The sequence below is a fragment of the Oreochromis aureus genome, linkage group 7 (assembly GCF_013358895.1).
Source record: "Oreochromis aureus strain Israel breed Guangdong linkage group 7, ZZ_aureus, whole genome shotgun sequence".
NCBI classification, from domain to species: domain Eukaryota; kingdom Metazoa; phylum Chordata; class Actinopteri; order Cichliformes; family Cichlidae; genus Oreochromis; species Oreochromis aureus.
The window spans coordinates 41,666,808-41,694,770 of record NC_052948.1 but is presented as its reverse complement, the minus strand read 5'-3'; the positions used below and the strand labels follow the sequence as shown (position 1 = coordinate 41,694,770).

The 27,963-nt window shown below is 38.8% G+C and overlaps 1 protein-coding gene across 1 annotated transcript in view; it reads right to left on the bottom strand.

Annotated features, from left to right (window-relative positions):
- Positions 1-27,963, bottom strand: part of mmp17a (matrix metallopeptidase 17a) — a 92,365-nt gene that overhangs the window by 11,133 nt on the left and 53,269 nt on the right. The window contains exons 2-7 of the mRNA XM_031758842.2: positions 27,533-27,665; positions 25,711-25,846; positions 13,022-13,308; positions 3,390-3,566; positions 2,758-2,860; positions 1,484-1,566 (exon numbers count right to left, since the gene is read on the bottom strand). Coding sequence (XP_031614702.1) covers positions 1,484-1,566; positions 2,758-2,860; positions 3,390-3,566; positions 13,022-13,308; positions 25,711-25,846; positions 27,533-27,665 — 919 coding nt within the window. The remainder of the gene's footprint in view (positions 1-1,483; positions 1,567-2,757; positions 2,861-3,389; positions 3,567-13,021; positions 13,309-25,710; positions 25,847-27,532; positions 27,666-27,963) is intronic.

The window sequence follows — 27,963 nt, the reverse complement described above, 5'->3', positions numbered from 1 at the left end:
TACTTTGATAAACCAGTTAGCAGCACTGGAAATTGAAAAATTTGGCTTGAGCTTAGGAGGAAAAAAATTAATTATCCAGTTGAGCGTAGCCAAAAAACATCATGTATGCTTATGAAAAAAGAAAGAAAAAAACAAAAATCAAAAATGCGGCTCCACTGATTTTTCAATATACCATACAGACTGGCTTATGCCCCAGAAACATCACTTTTCATGCTTAGCAGATTCTGTTTATCAACCAGTTTGGGCTTCATTTTCTTTGGACTGGAGAATTTGTGATAGTGTGTAAGGCTGTTGATTGCTGGCGCTACCGCTCTGCCCTGTGCCCAGCCTCACTAACTTCACTATATGTTCTTAACTCATGTTTTCCACTACATGCTACATGTTGCACATTGAACTGCAACAACAATCAAAACCCAGTCCATCCAGGAAAACACTTTTTCTCCATTTCTGACGTTGGACAATAAAGTACACGCTCCCTTTAGAAGAACGCAGAGGCATCCTTTGATCTATAAGTGGAATTGCCGGTGGACCATTCACTGGCGGTTCAATTTAGATTCATGGAGTTCAGTTAATGGCTTCAGACACTCAGGCAATGGCAGGGGAAGTCGGCTAATTACTGTAAGAAAATGCAAGCAAGCGAGCGGATCAGTTTGAGACTCTAAGAAAGGACTCACCAATCAAGCTGTGCGGCTACAAAACTACAAACAGTTTGATCTTGAAGAGACACCAAAGTGAAACCAAAGAGCCCTAAAATGACAGATCTACAAAATACTCTCAAAGAGAAAAATAAGGATGACAAAGAAACACAAAACAACCGCAAAGAAATGTAAAATGAATGTAAAAGCGACTCCTCGACTCTTGGAGTGCTCAAAATGAGAGGTTTGGGGCTTCAGAGTTGCCTTCATCTAGTAGGCCATTTGTCATATACTGGTTATTTCCTTTGTTTATTTTTTATATAATTTGTTTGGTCATGCTATTGATGCAAATATGCATTTCTTATGCATATTATGCTCAGTTAATTTCTGCATAAGACATCTGCACAAGTCCCTCACAAATGCAAACGCAAGTCTTCTCACAACTTCAACTTGAACTAAAAATATTTTCAAGGTTTTTGCTACGTATGAATTCTAAGAGGAAACCAATAACAGCCCTTTGGCTACTGTTACAAACCAAGGAAAACTAAGAAAAGAGCATGTTTTAAAAGCTGCTCTGTTTCCATCTTTGATAAGGATAACTTCAAATCTCTGTATTTGGTAATTTTTAAGAATAATAACAAATAATTTTTACTGTATTAAATTATTTAACCATGTGTTGGACTGGGAACCTGTTCAGGTTGTATCCTGTATCTCATCCAATTCCAGCAGCAGTAATATTAATAGTGATAATAAGCAATCATAATTGTTATAGAGGGAGCCTCCCCACACACACACACAAACACACACACACACACACACTCTCACTTTCTCCTTTCACATTTGAATACCTTTGAAAAAGAAGGCCTCCCCTCGTATTTGGGCCACGGCATCAAAGTGACTGGTGCATCTGTCTGGAGCATCCCGTGCCAGTCTGAGCGAAAAAATAAGAACCAGAAAAACAGAAATGAAGATGAAAGCCAGAAAAGGTCGTAGTATTTTCAAAAAGCAAAGAAGTTACTACAATTAGAATCATATTCGCTACTATGCTACATACCTACTAGACATAAAACATAAAGGAACCCAAAACGATCCAACCGAGTTGCAGCTGTTTGCATATAGAAAGAAAAATGTCACGATCGTAATGAGAGATGTCCTGAATGTGTGCACGAATGCGCATGTTATGTCCTTTAATTAAATGGGCTAAATATGAGGTGAAACGCTGTCACACTGAAACGGTGAGGTCTTTCAGAACATTTATCCCACGAGCTAATAAGTGATTTAAAGCACTGACGTGGTCAGCCTGCCAATTATCAAGGCAATAGCACTACAGACCTGCCACTGTGAGTGGGAGGGCGAGAGCTCTCCTGTTATCAACAAAGATCTCTATTCAGAGCTCTTTTAATGAAACTCTGCTGCCTAGTGGTCAGCATTTGTGACCCTTGGCAAGCATGATATAGCTTTTCCACGCATCATGATAACATGGAGGTGGTGAAAAGTGAGTAATGAGGACAGTGAAAGGCCAATACTACTGATGGAAAATGGGCTTCTATTCTGCTTTGGTTTTAAAATGCTTTTAAATTGTGTGTATGCATGGAGGTCAGGAAGCAGCGGGTAGCAGGCGGCTTTCAATATAGCATGAGACGTAAAATTTAGCTAAAAGGGCTAACAATTTAAACATTTATTCTTTATTATGGACTATAGCATTAGTTTAAATGGTTAAATAATGTGCAATTTATTATGCAATAAGAATAATATGCAATATAATGACCACATCTGGAACATGATATGTTGTGCTGTTGAAAGCACTAAATTGGCAGGGCTGTGAGAAACAGCTTTTAGAGGCAGCAAGCGGCTGTTTTTACTTAGTTTTGCTTTTCTGGGTGAATCTATTGGGGACGTTTATTACACTTTCCACTCCAACATCTTTAGTGCAGTGAACAGAAAGACCCAAGGGGGCTTGTAAAAAGAATAAACCATAATTTTGTGTTTGTGTGTGTTTGAGAAGGCCAGAAAAGCAGAAAGAGAGAAGATGAAAGGTTGACGTGTATCATTTATGCGTTAGGCTACCAGAATCATTAAATTATTTGCACTGTGCTGAAAGTACACCAGGTGTCCTACTTACAGGAGTGTGGATCTGTTTTCGGGGAGGTCCAGTAGAACAGGAGGTTCAGCTGTCTGGGAGGGGTTTCCTGGTCGATTTGTATGGGAAACTGAGTCTCTGACACCTGAGAGGGATATATGTGATTTCATTTGAAGAGGAAAAACAAAACATGGCAAAAGATTACATTTTTTTATTCCTTCATGTAGGAAAAAAAAGATCACTTATATTGTCACATAAAAATCAGCGATTTCCAGAAAGAAATGAACATTTTGCACATTTTTAAAAATTGCTTGCTCAGTTGTTCATCTTTTGTAAGTTGGTACGTGTTTATTTTATTATAACCCAATATAGCAGTCTTGTCTTAGTGTCTGTCTATCTTTAATTTAGTTCAATTCATTCTCCTCCTTTCTGTCCCGTCCTTTAACATTCTCTCCTGCACTTCATTCTCAGCTCATGATCATTAGTCTCCCCTCAGCTCACTGATACTCTGTATATCAGGGAATGGTGTGATAAGGTCATATGCCATAAAGAGGTCCAATTAACTCCAGCCACGTTTTCATTAATCAATAACAGTACTCTACACAACTTGTCAATCCCTTTCTGTTTCAGTCACACACACACACCGATATGCAGAGGGAATGGAAACCTCATACCGTAGAGCTGCCAGACTCTGACTTTGTCTTCATAGGGTAGATCATATTTCAGCGGGTCTCCTACGGGACCCTGGTAGTATGGTCTCATGATAGACTCTATGGCTGATGTGTGCACCAGGCCGATGGCATGACCGAACTCATGGACTGCGACTGCAAACAGATCCATCCCATGAGATTCTAAGGCAGACACAGAAAGAGGGGAACACTCATTAGCCTTACATGCATATCTGACTTTTTTTTGTCTTTTACCTGCTCAAAGTGGATAAGACTGTGTGAGACTATTAAAAACCTGCATTAGTAATGATGCACATTAGAAGTCGGTACAGGAATAAAACATAAAGACGCACTTCTGGAAACTATTCTTAATTTATTTAAGAGAGAACTGACTTCAATCAAAGAAGTAGCTGCACACAAGAATTTTCTTTTCTTGCAGTATTACTGCTGCTCTTCACCACGGTAGAAAGATTAAGCCACAAGCATAACAAGAAAAGTTACCTTAGAAACACCTTCTCATTCCTTTCTTTCAACATTTCAAAACTAACCTTCGCCCTTTTTAGGGCAGGAAGAGAAAACAGTGATGTTATCAATGTGAAACCGTGACATAGCATAAAACTACTATATTCTTCTCTGCAGTTTAACCATAGCTTGCCTGTATCACCTCCAGCTTTGATTGAGATCACCTAGCTGCTTAAAGATTTTTGTAAAACCAGTATAGCCACTGTTTGCATGTTTATCCCTTTTATGAGTGAACTCTATAGGTTGCAAGTTAAGAGGCGTGACAGACAGCTCCTGTGGCTGTGAGTGCTGTTAGGAATGTGGTGCAGTGAGATAACTATGGTAATACTGCCTGAGCCCCTGGGCTGCCAATCAAATCCTAAGTGTGGAAAGACACCTAAAGAGGCTGCAGGCTATTAAAGCACATTTCCCTGGATGTTGAGCTAAGAGGAAAAAGCAACGCTTCCAAAAACTCCTTGTTCGGCTCTGCTAAGCAAGACAAAACCTGGTTTTTGAGATTTAGATTCGCAAAAATGTGAGTGCGGGCGAGTCGAGCCAAGCTAGCTTAGAGTTCCTCGGTGACTAGGATCAAATCAGCATTCTGTTAACCTTATGTTGGCCTCGACTTGGGAACGTCTTAGCGCTGTGCTCTGTCAAAAGACAAAGGACAATTGGAGAAGTGCACTTGTGCTTGCTGCACCTGGGATTTCCAGAAGCCAAATGCCAACTCTAATCTACATGAGCACAAGGTGGAGAGAGGGAGTGTGGATAAATGAAAGGATCGAGGGAGAAAACAGGGATTCAGAACAAAGTAGGCACCGTGTCATCGCGTTTACAACCCATCTGAGGTTGACAGACAAAAAAAATGCTCGTGCCTGCGGACAAAGAGAGATTTACGTGGATGAACAAGACTCATTGAGTTAGACTCCCATGCCTGAAAAAAAACAGAGAGAAAGACAAAAAAAGAAAGTAAGCACAATAACATCACTGACAACAATTTGTGTAATTCCAGGTTATTATAACATATAATATTTAAAAAAAGAGCTACTACTTTAATGCACAGTAAATACAATGCAATAAGGTACAATACTCTCTTGGATATGACATGATGAGTCCAGAATGCTGCAAACATAGCCTGCGGCATTTGGTTAAAAGTTTAATAAGAATGGTGTAACATAAGGTAGACGGAAAGAAACAAGAACACAACTAGCCAAGGGCTATCCTTTTCATCTGGCGCCAATCCATGCGCTATTATGACCTTGCATTACCTTGTGCCAATTTGGAATAGGTTTATACAGCGCTTAACAAATTTATTAGATCACCACCCAGTGTAAGGTTTATGCCACAGCTGCTCTAATGTGACAGTACTGCCAACTACCAAAATCTTTCTTTATGTTTCTGTAATGGCGAATCCACCGGCATGCACCAGCACTTTAATCAAAATGATATTTTAATGGCAAAAAATACAATTATTGTTGCTATCCATGTTTTTTTTTTTTCAAATTTACTGTAAGAAAAAATAGTAAAGTAAAAAAAATTGTTTTAGTGGTTGAATGTTCAGTAATCCAGTACTTTTAGTTTTAAGTTTGTTTTTTTAAAGAGGGTGGTCTAATGAATTTTTTAAGCACTGTTATATGTTTTAATACAAATGTTTGAATTACACATTTGTTTTTGTGTTTAAGCTAGGTTCATGTCGTAAATGAACGAAGGCTGATGATTCAGAAACTCCTGAGGTCTTTTCCTCTATCACGGTTCTGAAAACTGATTTCTTAAACTAAACACATGATGAACTACATGCTTTTTCAAACTTGTAACACTCAATCAGAAACAAAAAGTCTGTCTGCAAAAGCAGTTTATTACAACCTGTAATTGCAACACCATAAAAACAGTCTGTTTAAGGAAACACAAGGCAGTGCCCAGGATGGCAAGAACTTGGGCTTTCTCACAAAAGACTATTGTTTGTTTCCTTATCCACACTCAAAATTACACCATTTAATCTAATAAGTCTATTAATATAATCATGACTATCAAGACAACTCTGGCAATTTCATAACCTAACAAAACTCCAAGCAAATCACCAAACACAGCTTAAAAATAATTATAAGGTATTCACTGGCGTGGTGCTGAGGGACGGGCAATTAAAGATGGTTTAAGGTGAAGGACTTCCTAACATCAAGGTATTCCTTTTGTAAATGTTGGAATCCATGCAGAAGTACTTGTGCATTGGATTGGAGTTTTTATACTTCATCCAAAGTCTTAAAAATCTGTTGTGGTAACATTCAACCCACATATTTTGCTTCTGCATCTTTCCCCGACGGACTTTCTATACATATATCTAGAACATTGGAAAGTATACTAAAGGCTTAATTTTATGCAGTAGTCCAGTCCAACCTCTCGTTGCTAAAACCCAAGTAGAAAGCTGATCAAACTTGACATCAATAAATAAACTTTACTTTTTAGAACTCTGTGAAAAAGTGTCCAGAGAAGCAAACCCACATTTTAAAGTATTAATCAAAGTTTTGTGAACCCCACTGAGCTTCCAAAGAAGGAAAACTAAACAGAAGTAAGATTCTTGTACTGTAATTTAAAAAGCATGCCCAACTTTTCATTTGGAAATCAAAATCTGTTCCGAGGGAGACGTGTGACAAAAATAAACAAGTAATGGTGACACTGTTTCGAAATGACCTCAATTATATCTTTGGAATACTCCAATTTCGTGCTACTGGTCTCCAAAGATAATCAGTGTAATAATAATATTGCTCTCAATGTATCGGGTCAGGCTCTATTAATAAACGTAACTCTGCCTATCCGATAATCAGCTCACATTTGGAGACAATACTTCTTCTGAGCTGCAAAGTGTATGCAAAGAGCTATTATATGATGTCAAAATTAATTGAGAGAAATGGAGATCTGCATCAGCTCCTTTGTGAATATTTAGTGAGTTAAATTAGGCAAGTTGGCAGCTGCGGAAAAATGATCCTTTATATTGAGCAGGCCAAAGAGCTGCTATACAAAACTGCTTAATCAATACGTTTTCAGATTGTAACAAAACGCAGAAGCAGAAACATCTGGCTCACAGACATGAATGACTAAACACAGAGCAGAAGAACCGGAACAACATGCTGGTACCTTAAATATTCTTTTAAGGTAGTAAAATAATGATAGATTTTGAAATGAATTCCATCCATCCATCTATTTTCTTCTGCTTATCCAATTCAGGGTCGCATGTGGGCTGGAGCCTATTCCAGCTGTCTTAGGGCAAAATGATTGGTGGCCAAAAGGGATCAACCGCTACTGTTTGGATCAGTAGTAAACAGGTTATAGAGGACTGAGTAATGCAAGTTAAGAGGGTTGCAGCGATATTTCATATACGATGTAAATATACATTGAGAATTTTGAACCATATCTGGAAATATAAAAAGTAGGTAAACGTTCACAAAAAGTGATATGAGATTTAAAACTCAAATGGAGGTCAAAGACATTGTTAAGATTCTCAGAGGTGGTCTATTAAGGGGAAAATGTAGTGACTGGCCTTCTTAGTAAATGAGCTGTGGCCGATTTCCACAATGTCAGTTTTGCCAGGATTGAGATGGTGGAAAGTTAAACAAATCCACTTTGTAAAAAAACCCAAATGCAAAAAAAAGAAGAAGCCAAACAGCCATGAGAGAGAAGTAAAGCTTCTCACATAGCAGTGGAAAGAAAGTTAAGCAGATGGCCTGATATCACTTCAAATTAAAACTGAAAAGGTCCAATGATTGACCTTTGAGGTATCCCACCTAGGAGAGAGATGAAGCAGATGAAGGTATCGAATCATTATCATGAATGCTAAAATGTCTGTCAGTGAAATATGATAAAACTGAGTGAAGTAGCAGAAATGCCAGGTCCAGTTAAACTTTCTCTAGGTTTAGAATCGCACGATCAGTGGTGTCAAAATCAGAAGTTTGAAATGCGCTAAAAGGGGGAGGGAAAGACTTGAATAATCATGTATGCACCCAGAGGAAACTGACTGATTAATTGATAAGCCAACGAATGCAGAGGAAATAACAGGAAGGAGACCTATTTAACAAAGTATTTAACAAATCTTGTTGAAATTGTGTCCTTGGGGCAAGATGATGGGTGCACTTAAGTAATATATCTTCGAGATCTTGTGGGAATTGGATTAAACTCAGGCAACAGGACAAGGCAGGTAACTCATTGAGAGGGATGAGCTCCAAGGTGGGAATCTGCAATAAGGCATCGTAAAGCATTATAGCACAAGGATTCAGGACCAGCTTAATAATACACTACAGTATATTCAGATGAAGAGAAAGGCTAAAGCCACGGTTAAGCGAAAAATACAAATTTATGCTTTTCTCTTGAGAAAAGGACGTTTTGTCAGTAATTGTGAATGTCAACTGTTCCTTGTGGTCCAGTATAAAAACAAATGCAATGCAATATATCATCTCTATAAGATGACAGAATATTTTTTAATGTTAATGGCTCACATTCCTACCGTTCCTTGTCACCTAACTCTGAGGTCCTCTGTAGTTTATCTAGGTTTTTATTTCACATTTTACCTACGATCTGTTTGAATGTATTGGGTCAGACTGTGTTAGTCAGTCTAACTTTGCCCAGAAAACATGGATTTAATTATTTTCTGGGCACTTAAACAACTTAGCAAAGAACTTATTTTAAATGGCATTGTTATTAGCAGACTGCTGCCAAAACAAAATATGTTCCCATTTCTTTAGCAGATTCCATGAAAAACGGTAAAGATTACATTAAAGGCAATTTTGCAGACATAAAATAGTCTTTTTGCATCAACAAGGGGATTCCCGAAGCGCTATTATCCAAAAACTTGGCATATCCTGGCATGGTGTGCTTTGGGTTCTTAAAAATTTTGAGGAAATGGGACAAGTGGAGGACAAAAGAAAAATTGCAGGCCTAAAAACCAAAAACCTACAGCTGATGAACACTATCTCAAAGTCCTCTCCTTAAGAAATCTTCCAAAGATCTAAGCATAAGAGACACATCAGGCCCTTCAGTTTATCCATTTACTGTTCGCTGAAACCTCTTCAGAAAAGAAATGGTCTCAAAGGAAGGGTGGCTGCCAAGAAGCCATTATTAAGGAACCAGGGAGGGAAGGGACATTACACAAAGAACAGGACTAAAAATGAGTGGCAACAGGTTTGGCAACAAAGGTTTGACCCGTGCTATGCGCGGCTCATTCGGGACATAACAAAGAAGGGAGATCCACACAGAAACAACTTCACCAGGGTGCGAAGTGACAGAAAAGCGCCAGCCTTCTGGGAAGAGGGAGGCTGGGATTTTGGAAGGAAACCACCTTATATAGGCATCAAAAGAAGAGGTGAAGTCGCTTCTTTTAATGGATAGCAGGAGGAGGTGTTAATGAGGACCTGAACAAGAGGTAACACCAATCCATAACCAACATTCCCCACCTCCTGTTTCTTTCTCGACCACTAAACAGTTAAGCTGCTTTTGGCTGAATCAGCATGAAGAGAAGCAGACACCAAGGCCGAGCCGTCACTCTCCTTAAAATCAGTTTTATTTTACAATTGTTTTAACTTCTCGACAGTACCTACCCAGCACCGCACAGTAAACAGGCTTAAAGTTAACGACCACCTGTCGAACATAGTGGAGCATTTAGCAGTTAATGAGACAGACATGTCCCCGAGGATGCAGGAAGAGAGAATATTGGGTTTATTGTTGTCAGCTGAGTGTATGATAATGTTGCTGTTTTGTTTGTCTGACAGAAGAGCAAACAGGCCAGCTGTTACCTAAAATGTCCATAGTGATATTTCATCAATATGTTTAACAGTTCATTTAAGTTTAAGAGAAAGTAAAAAAAACCCCAAAGCATAACTCGGACTGAGAAGTCAAAGCGTCGGTGTATGCAGCACGTCACTTATTACCTATAAAATGGATTTTTATTGCAGTAAAATGAGCTGAATGTCAGACTTTAGATTACTAAAGTTTTGCAGTTAATTTAAAATGCAACAGAAAGAACAAGCACATTTGAAATTCAATAATTTCTAATCATCTTGGTCTAGAAGTGCTAAAGTGCTTTAAGGAATTTAAGTAGTCAGTAAAAAAAATAAAATAAAACCAGCATTTACACAAACCTGAATTCTGAGCTAACTTCATTAAAACATTGTAAGCTGCAGTGAACGGGATTATCTTTGGCACTGGTTGGCCATAAGACACTTTCTCCCCTTTATGGAGTACAGGCGAAGAAGAAGAGACAGATGCCTGATTACCAAATGAAAGAGTCTGATGTGATTTTTTTTTGATGTACATTTCACCCTTCATCACAGGCAGTGAAACACTAGCCTTGAAGGCTGGAACATCTAACAAGGTAAGATGATTCACTGCCAGCATCTTTTCTCTCTTGCTCACAGTAAGAGGCTGTGTTTTTAACACTAGTGCGGTCTTCCATCAGGCCGTCACCACCGTTGAGTAATTCGTAGCTGGAAACACGAGTCTTTGCACAGAGAATTTTATTTGCTTATACTATCTCTTTTAAGTCAGTGTTTGTCTGTGTAAGACAATTGTGTGGCTTGAAGAGATCAATAGAGGTCATGAAGACAAGAGCGCTCCTCTGTTCCCTCTTTTCTTTAGCAACCTGCTCCCATTAATCACGACCACATTGACCCAGATGATGCTCTGAACTTCTAGAGCATCATGTCATCGTGCCGTGACACTGATGCAGGCTGTTGGGAGATGTAATTGAAACAAATTGAGTTGCAGTAACATATGTTTCCTAGTTTTAGGGCCAAAGCAAACAGAGAAATTGAACAATCACCCTGCCTGCATTACAGACTTGGACTGTGTCTTCATCGATTGGGTTTTTGTCTAAATTAAGTGGTCAATATACTTTTATTTGACAAGGAAATTGCATAATGTAACAATCACAGTGGATTGTTTCAAGGAGCTATCTCACCAATACCACATCTTCAGGTGTTTCTTTTTTCAAAAGAAAGGTTTAGTATTTTGGGAAATACGATTCTGTGAGCTTTACCATCTCATCTAAGGCAGGAAGGCAAATAATACTCACAAAATGTCAGACATTAGAATTAAAAAATAAAGCCTTACAAATCCCGCATTTAAAAAAGGCAGTTCAGTGAAGTAACAGAAGGAGAGCGGGCCAATTAGCAGGAAAATAAACATGTCAATCAAAAAAGTAAAAGCACATTCAAAAGGCATATAACTGTTATTGACTGTTCATGCATAAATTGGATTTAGATTTTTTTTTTTAGCCATTTTTAGTTCAGTTTTAGCTATGCTTCTTATTTTGCAAGCATATCTTGCAGTTGACTAATAAATATGAATAGTTTACAGAAAGTAAATGTAGAAGGTATTGCCTTTCCTTATGAAATGGATTGGAATGATAACCCCTCAGCAGAAGTTAAAGACTATAAAAATGGACTTCCACGCAAAAGAGCATGCCCACAGCCCTAGAAATCTCATCTCTGTTTCATTGCGTCGCAATTACTCTTTCATCGATTGTCATTGGTGCAGCTGTTAACTGACATCACAAATTATAGTGGTGCTTTGTGGTCTGGTGGAAACATATTTATTTCAGCTTCTGATCGGCACAAATCAAAAGGAAACATTTTGCTGTTGGGTAAAATACTTTGATCACCCTAAATATGGTGCTCTTTCCCTCTGGTCTTTCAAATTTAAAGACTCAATTCTTGTAAAAATAAAAAAAAGCCCTATGGCATAGTAAAATTAGATCAATAAATGTCAACAGTAAACAACAAACGGCTTGTGCTAATTGCTGAAAAAAACCTGATTTCTTGGGTTTTGGTAGGACACTGGAGTGGATTGTTTGTTTGTAGCGGTTGGAAGAAATGAAAGAAGGTCTTTTATGCTTCCTAACAAGCTTGTGAAAACAGTCGATGCTGCTGTAGTCACCACACTGAAGCCACAGCATGTTATATTCTTAGTTCGAACAGATAAAATATTGATAATACAATCTGGAACATGAATAAAAGGTAGGAGGCACAGCTTGGCTCCAAAGTACAATCAGCAATCTTGTTTTGAATACAAAAACCTTTTTCAAAACTGTTCTCAAGCACTTTTCATTTTGTTAAAGTTTTGTTGACGCAGACCGTTTCAGGCTCTTTATTTGATAGTACTCTGGAAGTGTCTCACAAATGTCTCACAGAAACAGATCATCCTTCAGTTTTTTATGTTCTTTTAATTCAGCCACACTCTTTAAGTAATACATCTCATTGGCCACTTTGTTGGCTTCAAGTGCTCATCAGCTTTTTATTGCAAATATCTAATCAGCCAGTCACATGGTCGAAACTCAGTGCATTTAGTCATGTAGACATGGTCCAAAAGTTTAAATTAAGGTTCAGAATATGGTTGAAAGGTGATATAAGAGAGTTTGAACGTCGCACGGTTGTTGGCATCAGACAGGCTTGTCTGAGTATCTCAGAAACTGCTACTACTGGGATTTCCCTACACAGTCATCTGTAGGGTTTACAGAAAATGGTTTGAAAAAGGAGAAAATATCCAGTGAGCAGCGTTCCTATGGGTGAAAATGCCTTGTTGATCAGTCTGCTTCGTGCTGTTGGGAAAGCAACAGAAACTAAAATAACTACTCCTTATGACCAAGGTATGCAGAAGAGCATCTCTGGTGCATCTCAGAGATGCAAAAGAGCAGCAGAAGAGCATCATGTTAAACACCGAAGCAGGTGGGGTACAGCAGCAGAAGGCCACACTGGGTGCAACAGTTTGCATGGGCTCACCAAAGTGGGGCAACAGAAGATTGGACAAATGTTGCCTGGTCCTACGAGTCTCAAAATCTGCTGTTATCTCTGGGTGGTAGGTTCAGAATTTGGCTTAAACAACATAAAGGCTGATCATGCCTATCTCATTATGACTGCAGTGTGCCCACCTTCTGATGGCTGCTTCCAGCAGGATAACCCACTGCGTCACAAAGCTCAGATCATCTCAAACTGATTTCTTGAGCATGATACTGAGTTCACTGTAATTAAATGACCTCCACAGTCACCAGATCTCAATCCAAAAGAACACCTTTAGGATGTGATGGAAAGGGCCAACAAATGCAGCCAACAAATCTGCAGCATCTGTGAAAGATGTAGCTAATAAAGTGTGTTCCTTACCTGGTGACCTGAAGGTCCAGGCCTCGTCATCATCAAAGTGTGTATCCCCAGCAGTAAACCTCTCTCCAGGGAAAAAGGCATGTGCCACTGTGCCACCCGGCCCATCAAAAGGGTATCCATCGTTGTGGTCAGCCTTAGTGAAGTCGATTTGAATATCTGCATCACTGCCAGCTACCTCATGAAAGTTAAGGGGCGCAATATCGCTCCAGACCTTCAAGGCGTAGTACATGAGAGCTCGAACAGTGTCCCTGCCCAGTAAAGCCGAATCCTTAGGAAAGGTCCTGACCCTGTGAGAGAAAACAGAGATCACATATATGCTGAGTAAGAGTGTGAAATCGATCGATTTCTGAATTAGATTTCTTTTCTTTCTTTTTTCTTTTTTTTTTACACATCATGAAGAAGTTTTACAGAAATATCATTTATATCTGCCAAATACTGAAGAGTAATATAGTTTTTATGAACTCTGCTAATCAGACTAATCAAAAGAATCTCCTTTTTGATCTTTCATGATTTACAGCAACATTTCATTACTTTTTCACTGTGGAGTCGCTGCTCTTTATAGTACTGTACAAAAGGTGCTACATTACAAATACCCAGTTTCTCTGCCAAGATAGGCGACTCTTTTCATCCGACTTTCAGTACAGCTTTAATGTTATTGATTAGAACATTTTTCTGGGAAAGTGAACTCTCTTCTTTGAAAGAAGAACATTTTATTCTGGTTTTTATGAAAATTAAAGTCCAATACACTAAATCTAACTCATAAGAGTGCTAAATGAAGCACTCGGCACTCTTTTTTTTCCATCTAAAATTTAAGTTAAGCCATATTTCATTTATTTATATACTTCAAAGGATATCGCACATTAATTTACATCAATAATGCGAATGTATCAAATTCTGATGAAAGGATTTGGTCCTTGGCTGTTCCTGCTTCACAGAATAACAGCAGTGAAATCTCAGTACATTTATTCCAGTATAGTGTTTTTTTCAGAATTTAGCTATACTTTGGCTGCTTTCTCAGCTGATATCAACAAACATAAAGAAGCATCATGTATTAATGTAACAGTTTTTTTTTCTTTTTTTATTACAAGGAGAAGAAAAGATATGCGATGCTTCAACATTTTGAAAGAATAAACAGCCTCATGTATGGGGTAAGGTATAAAGTTTAACAATTCTACGAATGGAAAAAAAAAATAAATGAACAACAAAGTTGTTGTTTTTTTGCTGCAGTGATTTTCAAACTTGTTTTTTTTAATGCCAGCCTTCCTCTTTTTCATTGTACTTTTGTTTTTCTGAGTTTTTTGCTAATATTCCCAGCAAAACAAAGTCATTCCTGAGGCTCCGTTAATATTTCTGGCAGTGCTTTTCCATTGGGTTAAACATTATTAACTCAAACATTAATGGGAATTTAGGTGCGAGTGCTTTTGCACGGGTTTAAATTAGCATATTTCTAACACAAAGTAGAAATATGCTCATCTATATTTCTCTATAGCAAGCAAGCTATAATATCAAAATGCTGCTTGCACAGCATTCAGTGCTTAACATGAATGCCGGATGGATGTACTATTTCTACACACTATGGTGTGAAAGGTCTGTAGCTACCTTTACTCTTAGGAAAACAACTATGCCCTGTGACCCAGCAAGTACACGGTCAAAATGAATCAATATAGGAAACATATCCAACAAAGTTTGAAACTGTGACCTCATAAGAGCTTTTTTTCACCCATCTTAAAGCCTTTGCTCTCCTCAGGACCTGCTAAGTGTTTTCTGATAACTTGAGTCACAAAACCTTTCAAGCTACAATCAGTCCTCACATCCCCACATGAGCTGGAGAAGCAGCTGTTCAGACGATTCAGCTCATAGCTCAGGGTCACAGGACCTTTACAGTCAGGCAACCTCCTGAACACCTGCCAGAGGAGATCACAGCAATCACAGCAGCGAGGTCTCTTTAATCCTTTAAATCACTCCTCAAGACACATGTGCAGGTTCTGTTTCAGTTTTGTTTTCATTTATCACTGCTTACCTTTTATCCAGTCTTTATTTGGACTGGTATTTTTTGTTTTGTACTATGATGGACAAGACAGTTTTAGTTCAATAAAACTTTATTTTGTAGCCGGCAACTCTACTGTTGAGTTTATACTCTGCTCTGATAGTGTTGTGTTTGGCCGAGGTTGTTTTCAGCAAAGAAAGCTCTAAAAACCCACTACATAAACGGTAGCACTGAGATATTACTTCTTCTCAATGGCTGGTGTAGGACAAAACAGAGCTAAAAGTTGAATATGTGGCTAGGAAGTGTAATAAACATGCCTCCTAATTAAGCACAATTTCAACCAAAAAAAATGGTAGCTGTATAAGTAACAAATGATTTCCTCATGAGGTTCTCAATCTTACAGTCATGACAGCTGCAATATACACAGTACAAATCCACTACAGTCCTCTATAATTAGTTCTGTAACTTCTGGGAGCAGTGTGAAAAATAGCAGACGTGCTGGTTAAGAGGTGCACATGGAGACTAATCTGAAGGGGACAGCTGCCAAATTTAACTAAAGTAAAGGAAGGGAAAGTTAGGCTAAGCTAAGGTATGGTAAGGTTTTTTGCATTTTAAAGCTTTCAGTACCCTGAGGTCTAAGTCATCACTGCTGATGACCTCACCCCTAGCCCCAAAACCTAACCCTATGTTTTGGAGACAGGGAAAAACTGACTTTTATGGAAAAAATAAAATAAAAAAATTGATGCCTCTGCAAATCTCAAAACTATGTCTGAAAATTTTGATTTCTAAAACAGTTTTTGATGCATAAATTCCAAATAAACAACACACAGTTTTGGCACTGCGACAGGCTGGTGACCTGTCCAGGGTGTAATAAACCTCTCGCCCTGTGGTGGCTGGGATAGGCTGGCTGGATGGATGGGAACGACCTGGCCAATCAGATAGCAGAAATTGCTCTTTGGCCTGTTGCCATAACTCTCTGCTAACTGTGACTGATCAACAGTTTCAATAATAAACCCAGTTTAATTTTATTTAAGTTTTTTATTGTACGTTTAATCACGTTTACTTTATTTATCCGCACTATTACTAATCCACAATACAGTCTGACATCATCAAGTTCAAAACTGATAGAAAATGAACTAAAAGATAAATAAATGAAAGCATTCGTGCTGTTAGGCATGTTAATTTAGATGTATTTAAATTTTAGCTTAAACAAATCAAAGGTTTCGACTTTTTCCCCATGTTGCATCACATACTGTGATTGGGTCATCGATGAAGATTCGTGGTTTAAGCATGCTTTTTTGTTGGTCCTACGTATGCATAGCTTAACGCGCTGGTTTACGGACGGTCGTCTACATGTTGTAGCGATTCACAGTGACCAGCCGCGGAGGAGAACAAAGTTATAAAACAGCTGAAATGAATATGAGTGATAAAAACCAATGAAAAGTGCCCAATGCAGGCAAGTCTGCGCTTTTCAAGCTGTTTAAAAAAATAAAAACAAATAAATCTTATTCTTATTCTATTCGCCCTTTTCCTGTTCGCAGTGAACTCCGTAGTTCTTTCCACCTTTCAGCATCAGTATTTGACCTTGGTCCTCGGAGAATTGCACACAAGCACGTTTGCGTAGGCTGCATACAGTACCATCTGCACAGCATCTACGTAGGCAAATACCTACGTAAATGGACACAACTGCAGTACTATAAAATAGGCTTCAAGTCTCAGAGGCTTAATAGCACTGAATCTCTTTAATGATTTTTTTTATACCCTTGTATAAACTAGAAAAGCGCTCTGAAAGTGCATCCTCAGTCAACACCAATGTCTTGTCATTTAAAAAAAAGTGATCCAGATTCCTTTTCTCCCTGTTTCACATTCCCACCACGTTTCATGAGATCCGGTTTGGTAGTGTTTTTGTGTGATCCACAAAACATATGAAAACATATATTCACCTTGGTTTGTAACTTGGCAGGGGAAAAATATCCAGTGGAGAAATGAGTATGAATAGGGAGCATGTTTATCCTTTAAGTCTAAAACAGAAACTATCACCTATAACATCACACCTCTCTGATGAAATCCCTTCGAGGATTTGACAGCTAACATTAATAGTTTCAGCCCATATCAAGAGATATTTACTCCTGCTCCTCACTGCAGCGAACACTTGAGCTGCCTGTTCTGCCGTTATCACAATGCCTTTAACACATCCAGTGATGCGAATGGGTTCATTAGTGCAGCTAGTCAATGCATTAATTAGCAAATATGTCTATATCAACATGTTGTCGCAAAACACATGGTCGGCATTAACAATGTTTAAAGCAATAAGGAAATAGCAGCTTGAAAATGGGATTTTTCTTATTAATATGCAAATGTATGCAGCAAAGTCACCTCAAAATCTAATCGGATCATCTATTCTGTGGGGAAACTTGCAGTGTACAGTAGTGCAGGATTTTTCTTGCCTTGATTTATTTGGGAAAATGTGGCTGTGCAGTCCATTTATTCATGCTGCCTGAGCATCTGAGCCTCACTGCTAACCACAGTTAGCCAAGGTCACTGCAAATGGCTCAGCCTCCACAGACAATTCACCTGCTTATTAGACCTAATTCAAACAGACGAGGGTGGGTGATTGTGTATGTCTGCGCGTTCGGGTGGATGTTTGTGAGAGTGAAAGATGGGGAAGCGCGACGGTGTGTAAGTGTCCAAATATCCAAATGTGTGCGTAGCATCGAGCTGTAAGTGAGTGAGTGAGTGTGTATGGGTCTGTGTATATGTGCTAATTGTAGGTAAGTCCACCAAGGTCAGAGCGTTCCTGCCCAGCATCTCAGATGAACTGAGGAAGTCTCTGGGTGCTGCTTGTGTTTACATACAGTATGGTGCAAAGGGGCATAAAAATGAGGTGGTTGTCATTTCTTTGTAGTGCTTCCCTTAAATATGATGATCTTTACAGATCATGGCACGGATCTGACAGGATCCCAAACGTGCACCTTGATTTTAACAGCCTTATTGATTATATTTCAGTAAAGCAAATAACTTCACTCAGACATGATGTTTATTAAACACCTTGGCCTCAATAAATCCACGTCAGTGTATCATACAGTTTATGATACAGTTACAACACACCCAAGCTTAACTTTACTTTTAGGAAAATTTACCTCCAAGAGCTAATGGAGATTCACAGATTTTCCACCCAGCTAAAGGTTAATGTATCACTTTCCTTTAAATCGTAAGTTATTGGGTAGTTTGCTCATTAGCTGTGTAAACTGACTGAGTATGTTTAGATTAAAATTTGAGGGTAACTATTTTCCTTTTACAATAGTGTGCAAAAGTCTTGAGCCACCCCTCATTTCTTTATATTTTGTTAGGGAAATGGGAAATATATGCAATGATTTATTGAGACATTTGCAGTATAGATCTTGTAATTTTTTTAAGTAGTCTTCAGGAATACTTCTCCAGGCCTTCTTTGTTCTCTGTCAGGATGATCCTACACTGCTTCAGTAATGTTGTGGGGAGCTGGGGAGGCCAGTCTTTGACTGATAGAGTTTTTGAAACTGATGGTGACAGTACTGTAGCCAAAGGTTAAGAGCCTGGGCACTATAGGGACCTTAGAAATGTGTAATTTATACACTTTTTAAAACTCTTTAATATATCTTCGTACAAATTAAACACACACGTATGTCTCCATCAGATAAGCTGAGATAAAAACTCTTCATTTGCCGTTCTTTTTTTAAAATTTTTTTAATTGCAGGGAGGATATTAAATTATAGAAACACACTTTTGAGTCTGGCTGTTATTTGTAGCTGTGGGGTCTACAGACTTTTTTTTGGCATCATCTCTGCTGCCACATGGCCCAAAACACCACCTGAAAGCTATGCCAACACTCATTACTAATTCTGCCGCAGCTGCTCATTAAACCACACTTCAATTCTCACATCCACCTGTAAAGAGATCAGTCTCCCTTAGGGAGGACTTATTATCATCACTTTCCAATCCCTGCAGTGCTAAGATTAATGGCACCATCTGAGAAAAGAAAAGGTCGTAGCCTGGGTGCAATATATTGTGTTATCTATATTCACATATAACGACGATCCATTCCGCCCGATGTGTTCAATGTGTAATGTGTTCAAAGCATCAGGTTGGGATTTTAAGGGCAGTAATGGAATCACACGTATCACTGAGTGATTTTTCAGGTCAGCTTTGAAAAAACAAGCTTGTGGATGATCAAGATAATGGCCGTGTGATCGCGCCGTAAATGTCTGTTTTCTTGAAATCGTCAGACCGTGACTCACGAGCAGTTACAGAGCAATAAGCGCATGAGCCAGCAGTTTGTAAAAACAAAACAACAACAAAAAAGTGCAGATGTAAGAGTTTTTGGCAGCAGCGTATAACAGTAGTCATCAGAGGCTCAGCGGCTGAAGGGCTGTTTAGCAGCAACAGAGCTCCTGAGTGTGCATCATCGACTCACAAATAAATACCTGAGAACGGAGTGTACTGTCAGACGTTTTCACATCAATCAAATAGAATAGGTTTATAAAGAACTGCTAACATCAAAGTGCACCGTGAGCAGGCAGTGCTGGACAGGCTGTGGATCTTTTGCTGCGGTGCTTAAGTGGCGGGCAGAGGATAGAGTAGAAGGGAAAACAAAGAGAGGGGAAAGAATGATGGAGAAGCGAGTGGGAGCAAGCAAAGAAATCATATATGCAATTAGCCAAGCTTTTCTTCAGGCATTCAGTCATTAGATTTATCGATGTGATCCTGTTTAAATCATAAAAGCACACAGAATATTACTGCTTAAAACACTTTTTAAAATTTTAAAACAGTTTTTCAAACACCAATCCCACATTCAAGTATTCGCACTCGAGATTTATTTCCCCATCTAAAAAGAACATTTTCAATTTACCAAGTCGTAAGAAAAGGAAAGTCATTAAATAGATATATATGTAAAGCTCAGTTTGTAACACTTTATAGTATGGCCCGCACTAAGGGTGTAATTTCCCTGTAATTAAAAGTAATTTCAATGGATTTGATATGAATTTATAATAATTATTATTTTCATCTACAAATATGTAAATTTGATAGCTATAATAACAGGAAACAAATAAAAAAAGTCACACTTTAAGTAATTTTAAGTAGCACATAACTTTATGTATTTTACAGGCAATAAAAAATGATTAAATTATAAGTAAATTTAAGTAGCTTTTTAAGTACTGTGCAGTTTCGTGGTAATAATAGTATACCTAGGCATATATACCATGTGATTTATGAAAACATTGACTGATTTTCTGCAAAATCAACATGAAATTGTACAAATTGTTTCCTGTAAAATAAACTTAGTTGTTAGCCCCTTACTCTAGCATATTTGTAAGTAAATTTAATTTCATTGTAATTTCAAAGACAATTTAATTACAGGGGAATTACACCCTGAGTGCGGGCCGTGCTCAGTGTTACACTTTTTCCCTGTAAATCAGTAACAAGACTGTTAAGTTCTGCATTAGTGGTAAATGTATTTAGTTGGGCTAATTTAAACCTTCCTAGTAAAACACAAGCAGCTCAAAAGTAGTTTAAGGAGGTCAGGGAAGAACAGCAAATAACTGGCAGGTCTTTGACCCCGAGCTTGGAGTTTAATATTTTAGTTTTGTGCATTATTATATTCCTTGTATGCTCTGTTCTATATGTTGTTCTTCATATTCTAACCTTATTTTCTATTTTTCTTGATATGAGTTTCCTTTTGTAGTTTTAGTTATTGTTTTTTCCCCGAGGTTTTTTTCCCGCCCTTCCTTGTCCCGTGTTTAGTTACTTCCTGTTTCAGTCTTTTACCGGATAATCTTCTGTGCATTGTGTTTGGATTTTCTTCCCCTTGTCCCATTCATTGACTCTCTTCACCTGTGTCTTCTTTTCATAATTGCCTCATGCTAATTAACTAATTAACTAACTAATTACCTAATTACCCCTGCTAATAGTATTTGATTTTGGTTTCTGCTGCTTGTTGGATCGTCCCAATTTCACTTAAATAAAGGGTTAATTTTGGCTTCAGGTCTGCACCCTGTGTCCAAATCATTCACCAACCATGACAGATACTACATATTATACATACATTAAAGTCTTTAATTGGCTCCATGTGTATTGCAGTGAGATGAACTTCTCATAATTTAAGATAATGGATATAATGACAAGAAAATGGAAAAGTTAATCATTGCAGAGTAACGTGATCACCCTGCTGGATGCCATGTAAATAAAATGGTTGAGGGGATTTGAGATGTTTTCCCAGTTCCGAGCTTTACATCTCATCTAGCAAACGGAAAACTTCATTCTTTGAAAAATGCCTGTGAAATAGCATTTCTTCAAAGTCTTTAGCGAATCTAAGTCATAAATATGTAATGAGGAAGGAAATTAGTTTTGCCATTACAAACTCCATTATGCAATATTGTCCCAGAGTAATACTGGACTGAGAAAAAAGGAAGTTCAATTTCAATATATTGCCTTTTTATATTGAGATTCTGCTTTAACAGTGTTTTAGAGTTTTTAATTGTTTAAGATCCCATCGAGGCACAAGTGACTGTGACAGTGACTCTTTGCTTCATTTATCAGCGATGAATCTAAATGTTCTCGAGTCAAAACGGTGACCTTGGTGCTAAACAGAGATGGCAAAAAATGTGACTGCCCGACTGTTTGAATTTGTGATTTTCCAAGTCGGATAATTATAAGCAGCATAGTTTCACGGCAAAAAAGGAAAAGTTGGCGCACAAATCAATACAGAAGCAAGCAGTGATCCATGCATTTTTTACATTAAGCTAAATACCTGGATGAAAAATGCCTGTGGTAACTCGAATGCCTGAGGCAGTCGTTCTATATAGAATATTATATCAATTTACTGTGTAGCTTTATTGATAAACCATGCAATATGGAAGCCTCTTTAGATGTGAATGAATCTGAAATCAACAAATAATCCACAGGCATTTATAATAAAACCTGAATAATTGCCCCATCTGTTTCTTGGCAGAAGCCAGAGGCTGTTTCTTTTCTTTTTTCTTTTCCTCTTCTTTTTAAAAGACACCAAGTCTGTACATCTCAATTTTCAGTACATCTTGGCCGCGTTATGGTGCTACACAAATGTGAGAGCTGCGAGTAGAAAGGTGGCTTCACTGGACTGAAAAAGAAGCTGCCTTATTTCACAGAGCCAACTAGGGCCAGGCTGAAGGCAGCATAAAGCAGGTGATTGACAGCAGAAGGTTTGCAGCAGCAGGATGGAGAGAAGCAGAGTAAAAAGAGGGACTGAGTGATGTGAAAAAAAGCAAAAATGTTCCAGTCATAAAACAGCAGGACCGCACGGCTATGCGCCGGTCCCCTGAAGCAGATGTTGACTCCATGGTTTCAATGTGGTGTGCTGCTGGATTGCTGCCAACTGCTTTTTCCAGGTCATCTGAGACCTTATGCGGACCACCCCCACCCCACTTGCCCCCCTAAACCACCCACCCATGTGCAGTTACATCCTCACCCACCCCACCCCTGAAAAAAAGCTGTATCTCTGACCGAAAGCCGCGAGTGAATTGAGGATTATTTCAACAAGGAGATGCCACAGGGACAAAGTCACCAGGTAATTTGTTATCAAAAAGCTGTAACCATTCTGCCTCCGGTGACAAGTGATTCATCCGCCTGAACTCATCCGTCTTGCAGTCTGAGCAGCTGCTTTTGCTGCCACAAACCTGCTGAAGAAGCTTACGTTCCTCAGCTGATCCTGGCTGGATAAACCAGACCTGTAATCCCTGGGAATAAAGTTTGGATGATTTTCCAACATCAACTTGAGGTAGTAATCTGTTATTAATGTAGCAAAGTGGAAAGTTCCTGGCACAGTTTTCTTCCACGGAAATTACACTTTTCACTTTTTGGAAATGTAACACTACGTCAAATTTGGCTCTCACACCTTTTGAAATGTGGGCTGGCTACGCGGCACTACTTCACTGGTGGAATCCAAATAAATGACTCACTAAATTTATCATACTTCATTTCTAATCAAACAAACAAACAAAAAATTCTTTCCTAAACACAAACATCAGCCTTACTGTGGGCGTAGGCAAAAGGCTGATGGATCGACTGGTCTACATCTACGGCCACACTACCACACGGTAAAAATATAAAGATTTCTTCATAAAGTTTAGATAAAAGCTAATCTTTGAAAAAATAATTATATTGACGAGCTATCCAGGGATGCCAGTGACAGCTGGGATACACTCGAGCCCACCCATGACCCTGAACTGGATATGCAGCTAAGAAAAAGGATGGATGACATTGGTTATAATCAAATACTTCACTGTGCAGCTCGCGATTACACAGCCATCTTCATCTTGCTAACTCTGTTTTATGCACTGCTTTACTTTCTGTTCTGCCATTAAGTATCACGGCTCACCCACAGTCCCTTTTGCTCGCTCAGCCCTCCCATCAGTGAAAAAAGTCCTGCTTATCGACCTGTTTCTTCAATCCTCAAGTGCCCTGATGTCCCGCTTTCCAACCACCTCTTGCTTCATTTTGCTTTCCTTCTGTCCTAACTTAGATCTATTACCCTGCCTGTTTCATCATCCTTCTACAGGATGCTTTGGCCCATCTGTCCTGCATGCCACACTCTCCCTAAAGCAAAACTTATAACTACTGTATGCTAAGTTACATAAAAACACTTGGCCAACCAACAGTTGTTTACCCAACAGATCAATGCTACCCTTGATTAACATTCACATATATTTTGCTACTTTATTCACAAGCACATACTGATATTTATGTTGTATTTATTTAATTATTAGAAATATTTAGAAATCAGCTGTCAAAAAACTGTTTGTACCTGCAAAATCCTACGAAAGTAGTACAAAGCAGTACCTGCCTCATCTGCTATTGAGCCTGTTCTCAAGCTCTATGACGCACAGTAAAATCATGTCTAGAAATAACACGACTACATGGTTACTTGTACTATGTGCATAGACTGTATTTTAAGTTCACGCAGCCACCTTGATGCTGCTCATTGGTGTGTGGATCTTTTGAAAAGCCTTGATTTGAGCAGTTAGGCCATCAAGGGAAGGAAAAGCATGCTTAGTCACAAAGCATACCCTACTTTCTCATCTGTTTTTACCTAAACCGGGCCGCAATTTACAAACTGAATCTCATTCTGTGTCAATTAAGCCTTGAAACTCAGTGGACATGAATGCATTAATAATAGATTAAGAGAGCAGTGGAGTCATTTTCCCTCAGACTTTTATACAAACTGACTTCTTTTTGCAGGCAGAAGAGTCTCCCCCTGCTGGCTATTAGACAGAATGCAGTTTTAAGACATTTCTACTGACAAACTGTGACAAATTTTTATTTTTTATTCTCTTTCATTTTAAAATATTAATACTTAGACTGGCAACTCCACAACCTCCATTCCAACTCTATATAATAATGTATAGCGTCGCCAAAATGTCATGTATGTCAAAAACAGAATCAAAACCATTTGACGATGTCACACAGAAACAAAAATTCACAAATTTGCAAGTTACCGCATTAAATAATTTGGCTGTAGAGTGACTCCTTCCATCAGCAGCTTCACTGCAGGCCAATATCACAGTGATATCAGTGGGTGAGAATAAGCAGAGGGTGGACCGGGGATATTTATCAAAAGACCTCCCATCACTAAAGGGAAAAAAAAATCCAGCCACACATGGGAGTGAAGAGTGCGGGTGTTACTCTTTGTTTATGTGTGCATATGTAGTACTAAAATGTTTATTTATTTGTTTTTTCTTCCCCTGCACTGCTCTTTAGGTTGATGTCTATTGCTGCACAGCACACACAGATTAAAACAAACCGGCTGACACACCACCTACCTTAGATCATCTCCCGATGGCATGTGCGAACCAGCTCAGGCCAACCATATGTTTCACAGCCTCCTCCTCTGCTGTTTAACACTAAGCTGGATCCCTGACAGATGGCCCAGCTGCTTTTAACATGCCCATATTATCTTATCATGTACTGTATAAACAGCAGACTGTGACCCTTCTCTTTAGGAATTATAAAAAAGACATCGGTATTAAATCTGAAGACTTAAAAAAAATGAAAGCCCTGTCTGATTTATGAAAACTTTATGAATAATTTACACAAAGGTTTCTTTGTGTATGATCTAATAAGAAAGACACGTTTGCTGATTATATTAAGTTCGCTGTGTTTTTAATTTTTTTTTACAAAATACTCTCAGTAAATTAAACAAACCAAAGTTTTCCACTTTAATAAGGGACATCTAATCTGTACTATTAAAGCACGCACAGATGGGAAATCCTTTTAAATAGACTGAGTGAGGATTTTTACTATATTATAGTTAAAACAGTCAAATATAAGTAGCAAATGTTTCCAGTGGCATGTTCCTTCCAGCCTCATGAGCTGGATGCACTTCTGAGCTTTCAGTGGTTAGTAACCGTTTACAGTATAAGGTCTAGGTACTAAAAAAAAGGATCATGCATCATTTGCAGGACTCGAAATGCATACATGGTTACAGACAGATAGCATAAAAGAATCACATCTGAAGAAATAGGGAATTTATTTTGATCATTTGGGTGATTCCTATTTAGGTTTCATATTTGTATTATACATTACTGCCTTAACATAGCTACTCTCAATGGGAATGAAACTAAGGATTCACCGTCTGTGGACTCGCCGGTGTGACCTTAAAGCGTCCTGTAGAGGGTGTTTTAATTTTCCCTACCTCCAGGATAGATGTCTCTTGTTCCATTTGTTCTGAGGGTTCAAGCTTCGTTTCCTGCGTCCCACTGTCCCCTCTGTGTCGGACACATCAGGCAGAGAACATCTGGGTGTTTTCATCAGACTTAGTGTTTCTTGGTCTGCAGGACAGAAGAGATACATGCACATACATAAACTAATTCAAATACATGCCTTAGTTACCATGTTATTTTTAGAGAAAACTAATTAGCTAGTGTATGAATGCATTTTATGCTTGCCTATGTAGCACATGTATAAGGACATCTGATCCATCACGGTTCAACATCTGTTTGAAAATGAATGCTTGAGAGTCATGTTACACTGTATGAGCACATATACGTACACAGCTGACTGAACAAAAGGCTGCAAGAAGCCATTTGGGCCAAAACATATACATGCTCTCCGACTTCCCCTTCAGACATTTACTCAGTAAAAGTCGTGATGGCAAACCTATTATGTCAGAACTAGTGATATTTATGGATATGCATGTAGCGCAGTCATGATCTGCATTTCAGACGTCAGCAGGCGTCCAAGAACGTGTACGGCCTTTTGGCCACTTTAAGAAAGAGAGGCTGTTCGGACTCGGAGCCAAGACGCTGGAGCGGCCCGTGGAGATTACTCGGATGGACATCCAGGAGAAGGCACCTGTCACACAAGTTTTGAACCCCATTTCTCATTTTATTCCACCACAACCACAGCAGCATTTCTGCACAGTGACGAGACACTAAAATGGATTGTGCTGATACCTGAACCATCTGTTCAATCTTGCGAGTATAGGAAATGCCGTGCCTGCACTGGAGCTATCTCTGATAAAGTAGAGGGCATGTCTGAATGAAACTGTGATGCTTTGTCTGAATAACAGATAACCGCAAAGTTACCAAACAGTATTATGTAACTTTATGTATTTTTCTAGGACACTGATTCTTTTCTTTATACATTTTTTTTTAAAACTCTGGATCTTGAGTTTCTAATAAAGATTGATTGACTGTATCTCATGCCAGAAAGGAGTTTAACATCCTTCACATCCGCAGTTATTTCTGGCATTCCCCACTACGGAAGCAGAAAAAAAGGGCATTTTACTGATAATTACCAAAAATTATTGCGTCTTACTGAAATAAATATTCATTAAATATGTTCAGCTTCACCCTAGCGTCACATCATGTTCCTCAGCTGGCTGTCCACGCCCCACAGTTTGAGAACCAGCGCTTTAGGCTAGCAAATTATTCACATACAGTATCCTGTTCTCTACCTTCTATATTTGTGTATCTGCGAGGGAGCAGCCTTGTAAAGAATTTTGTTTGTAGAGGAGAATTGCCGTCTGTGCGAGTGAGTGAGACCGCCAATATGCACCGCGGGAAACCATGAGTGCAGCGCATGAGAGCGAACAGTAAAACCCACACTAATCAATATACTGCTCCGCTTCAGACATACCAGTGTTATCAATCACATACAGTACAGTAGGTACATAGCAGTACTGTAATTCTGCTTTGTGTGGTGCGGCAGTAAGAATGATTTATGCTTACAAGGTGTCTCATGACGTGGAGACAGCTGTGCAATCTAATGCTTTTCAATACATAAGAACTGAAATAAAAGCTACCTTTTTATTGTTCGGCGGTTATTGTGTCAAAGTGTTATTGATTCACCTCTTTTGCTTTTCTGTTGGTAGGAATGCGTTCTATTGTAAGGCATACCTTATATTTTCCTCCGCAGGCGTTTACTCTTACATACGCTGGCATCAGTGAACATATAAAACCAGCCATAGTGCTCCTTCCATAGAGCAGAGCTTTGCAATCAAACTAGCCACATACCCAACACTCCAGTCTCCTTAAGCCCTCCAAACTTCTGCATGGCTTTGATAGCCTTGGTCAGGGCCTCCTTGGTCTGAAGCTGGCCAGTCACAGGATCGGGCGGTGGGAGGTACCCAAACTTACTCAGCCAGTCCTGGAAGGGAAACAGACGACACAGAGTTTAATCGTCACTCCAGACACCTGAAAATATTCAAGTGTCCTAAAGATGTTGGGACCGTCTTCAGTTTGATCTCTATTTATTTGCATATTTAGAATAAAAAAAACCTTTGTGCTTCTGTGCAACTGTTTGTGCAGTCTAACTTCCAACAAATGAGAAATTGCTTTCCTTCTCTTAACAGAAATTTAGACACTATTTGTCAGCAGTTTTTAATTGCATGATGTTTGAATGGAAGAGAGCAAACTTTAATTCTTTTGCTAACATCTGACTAAAC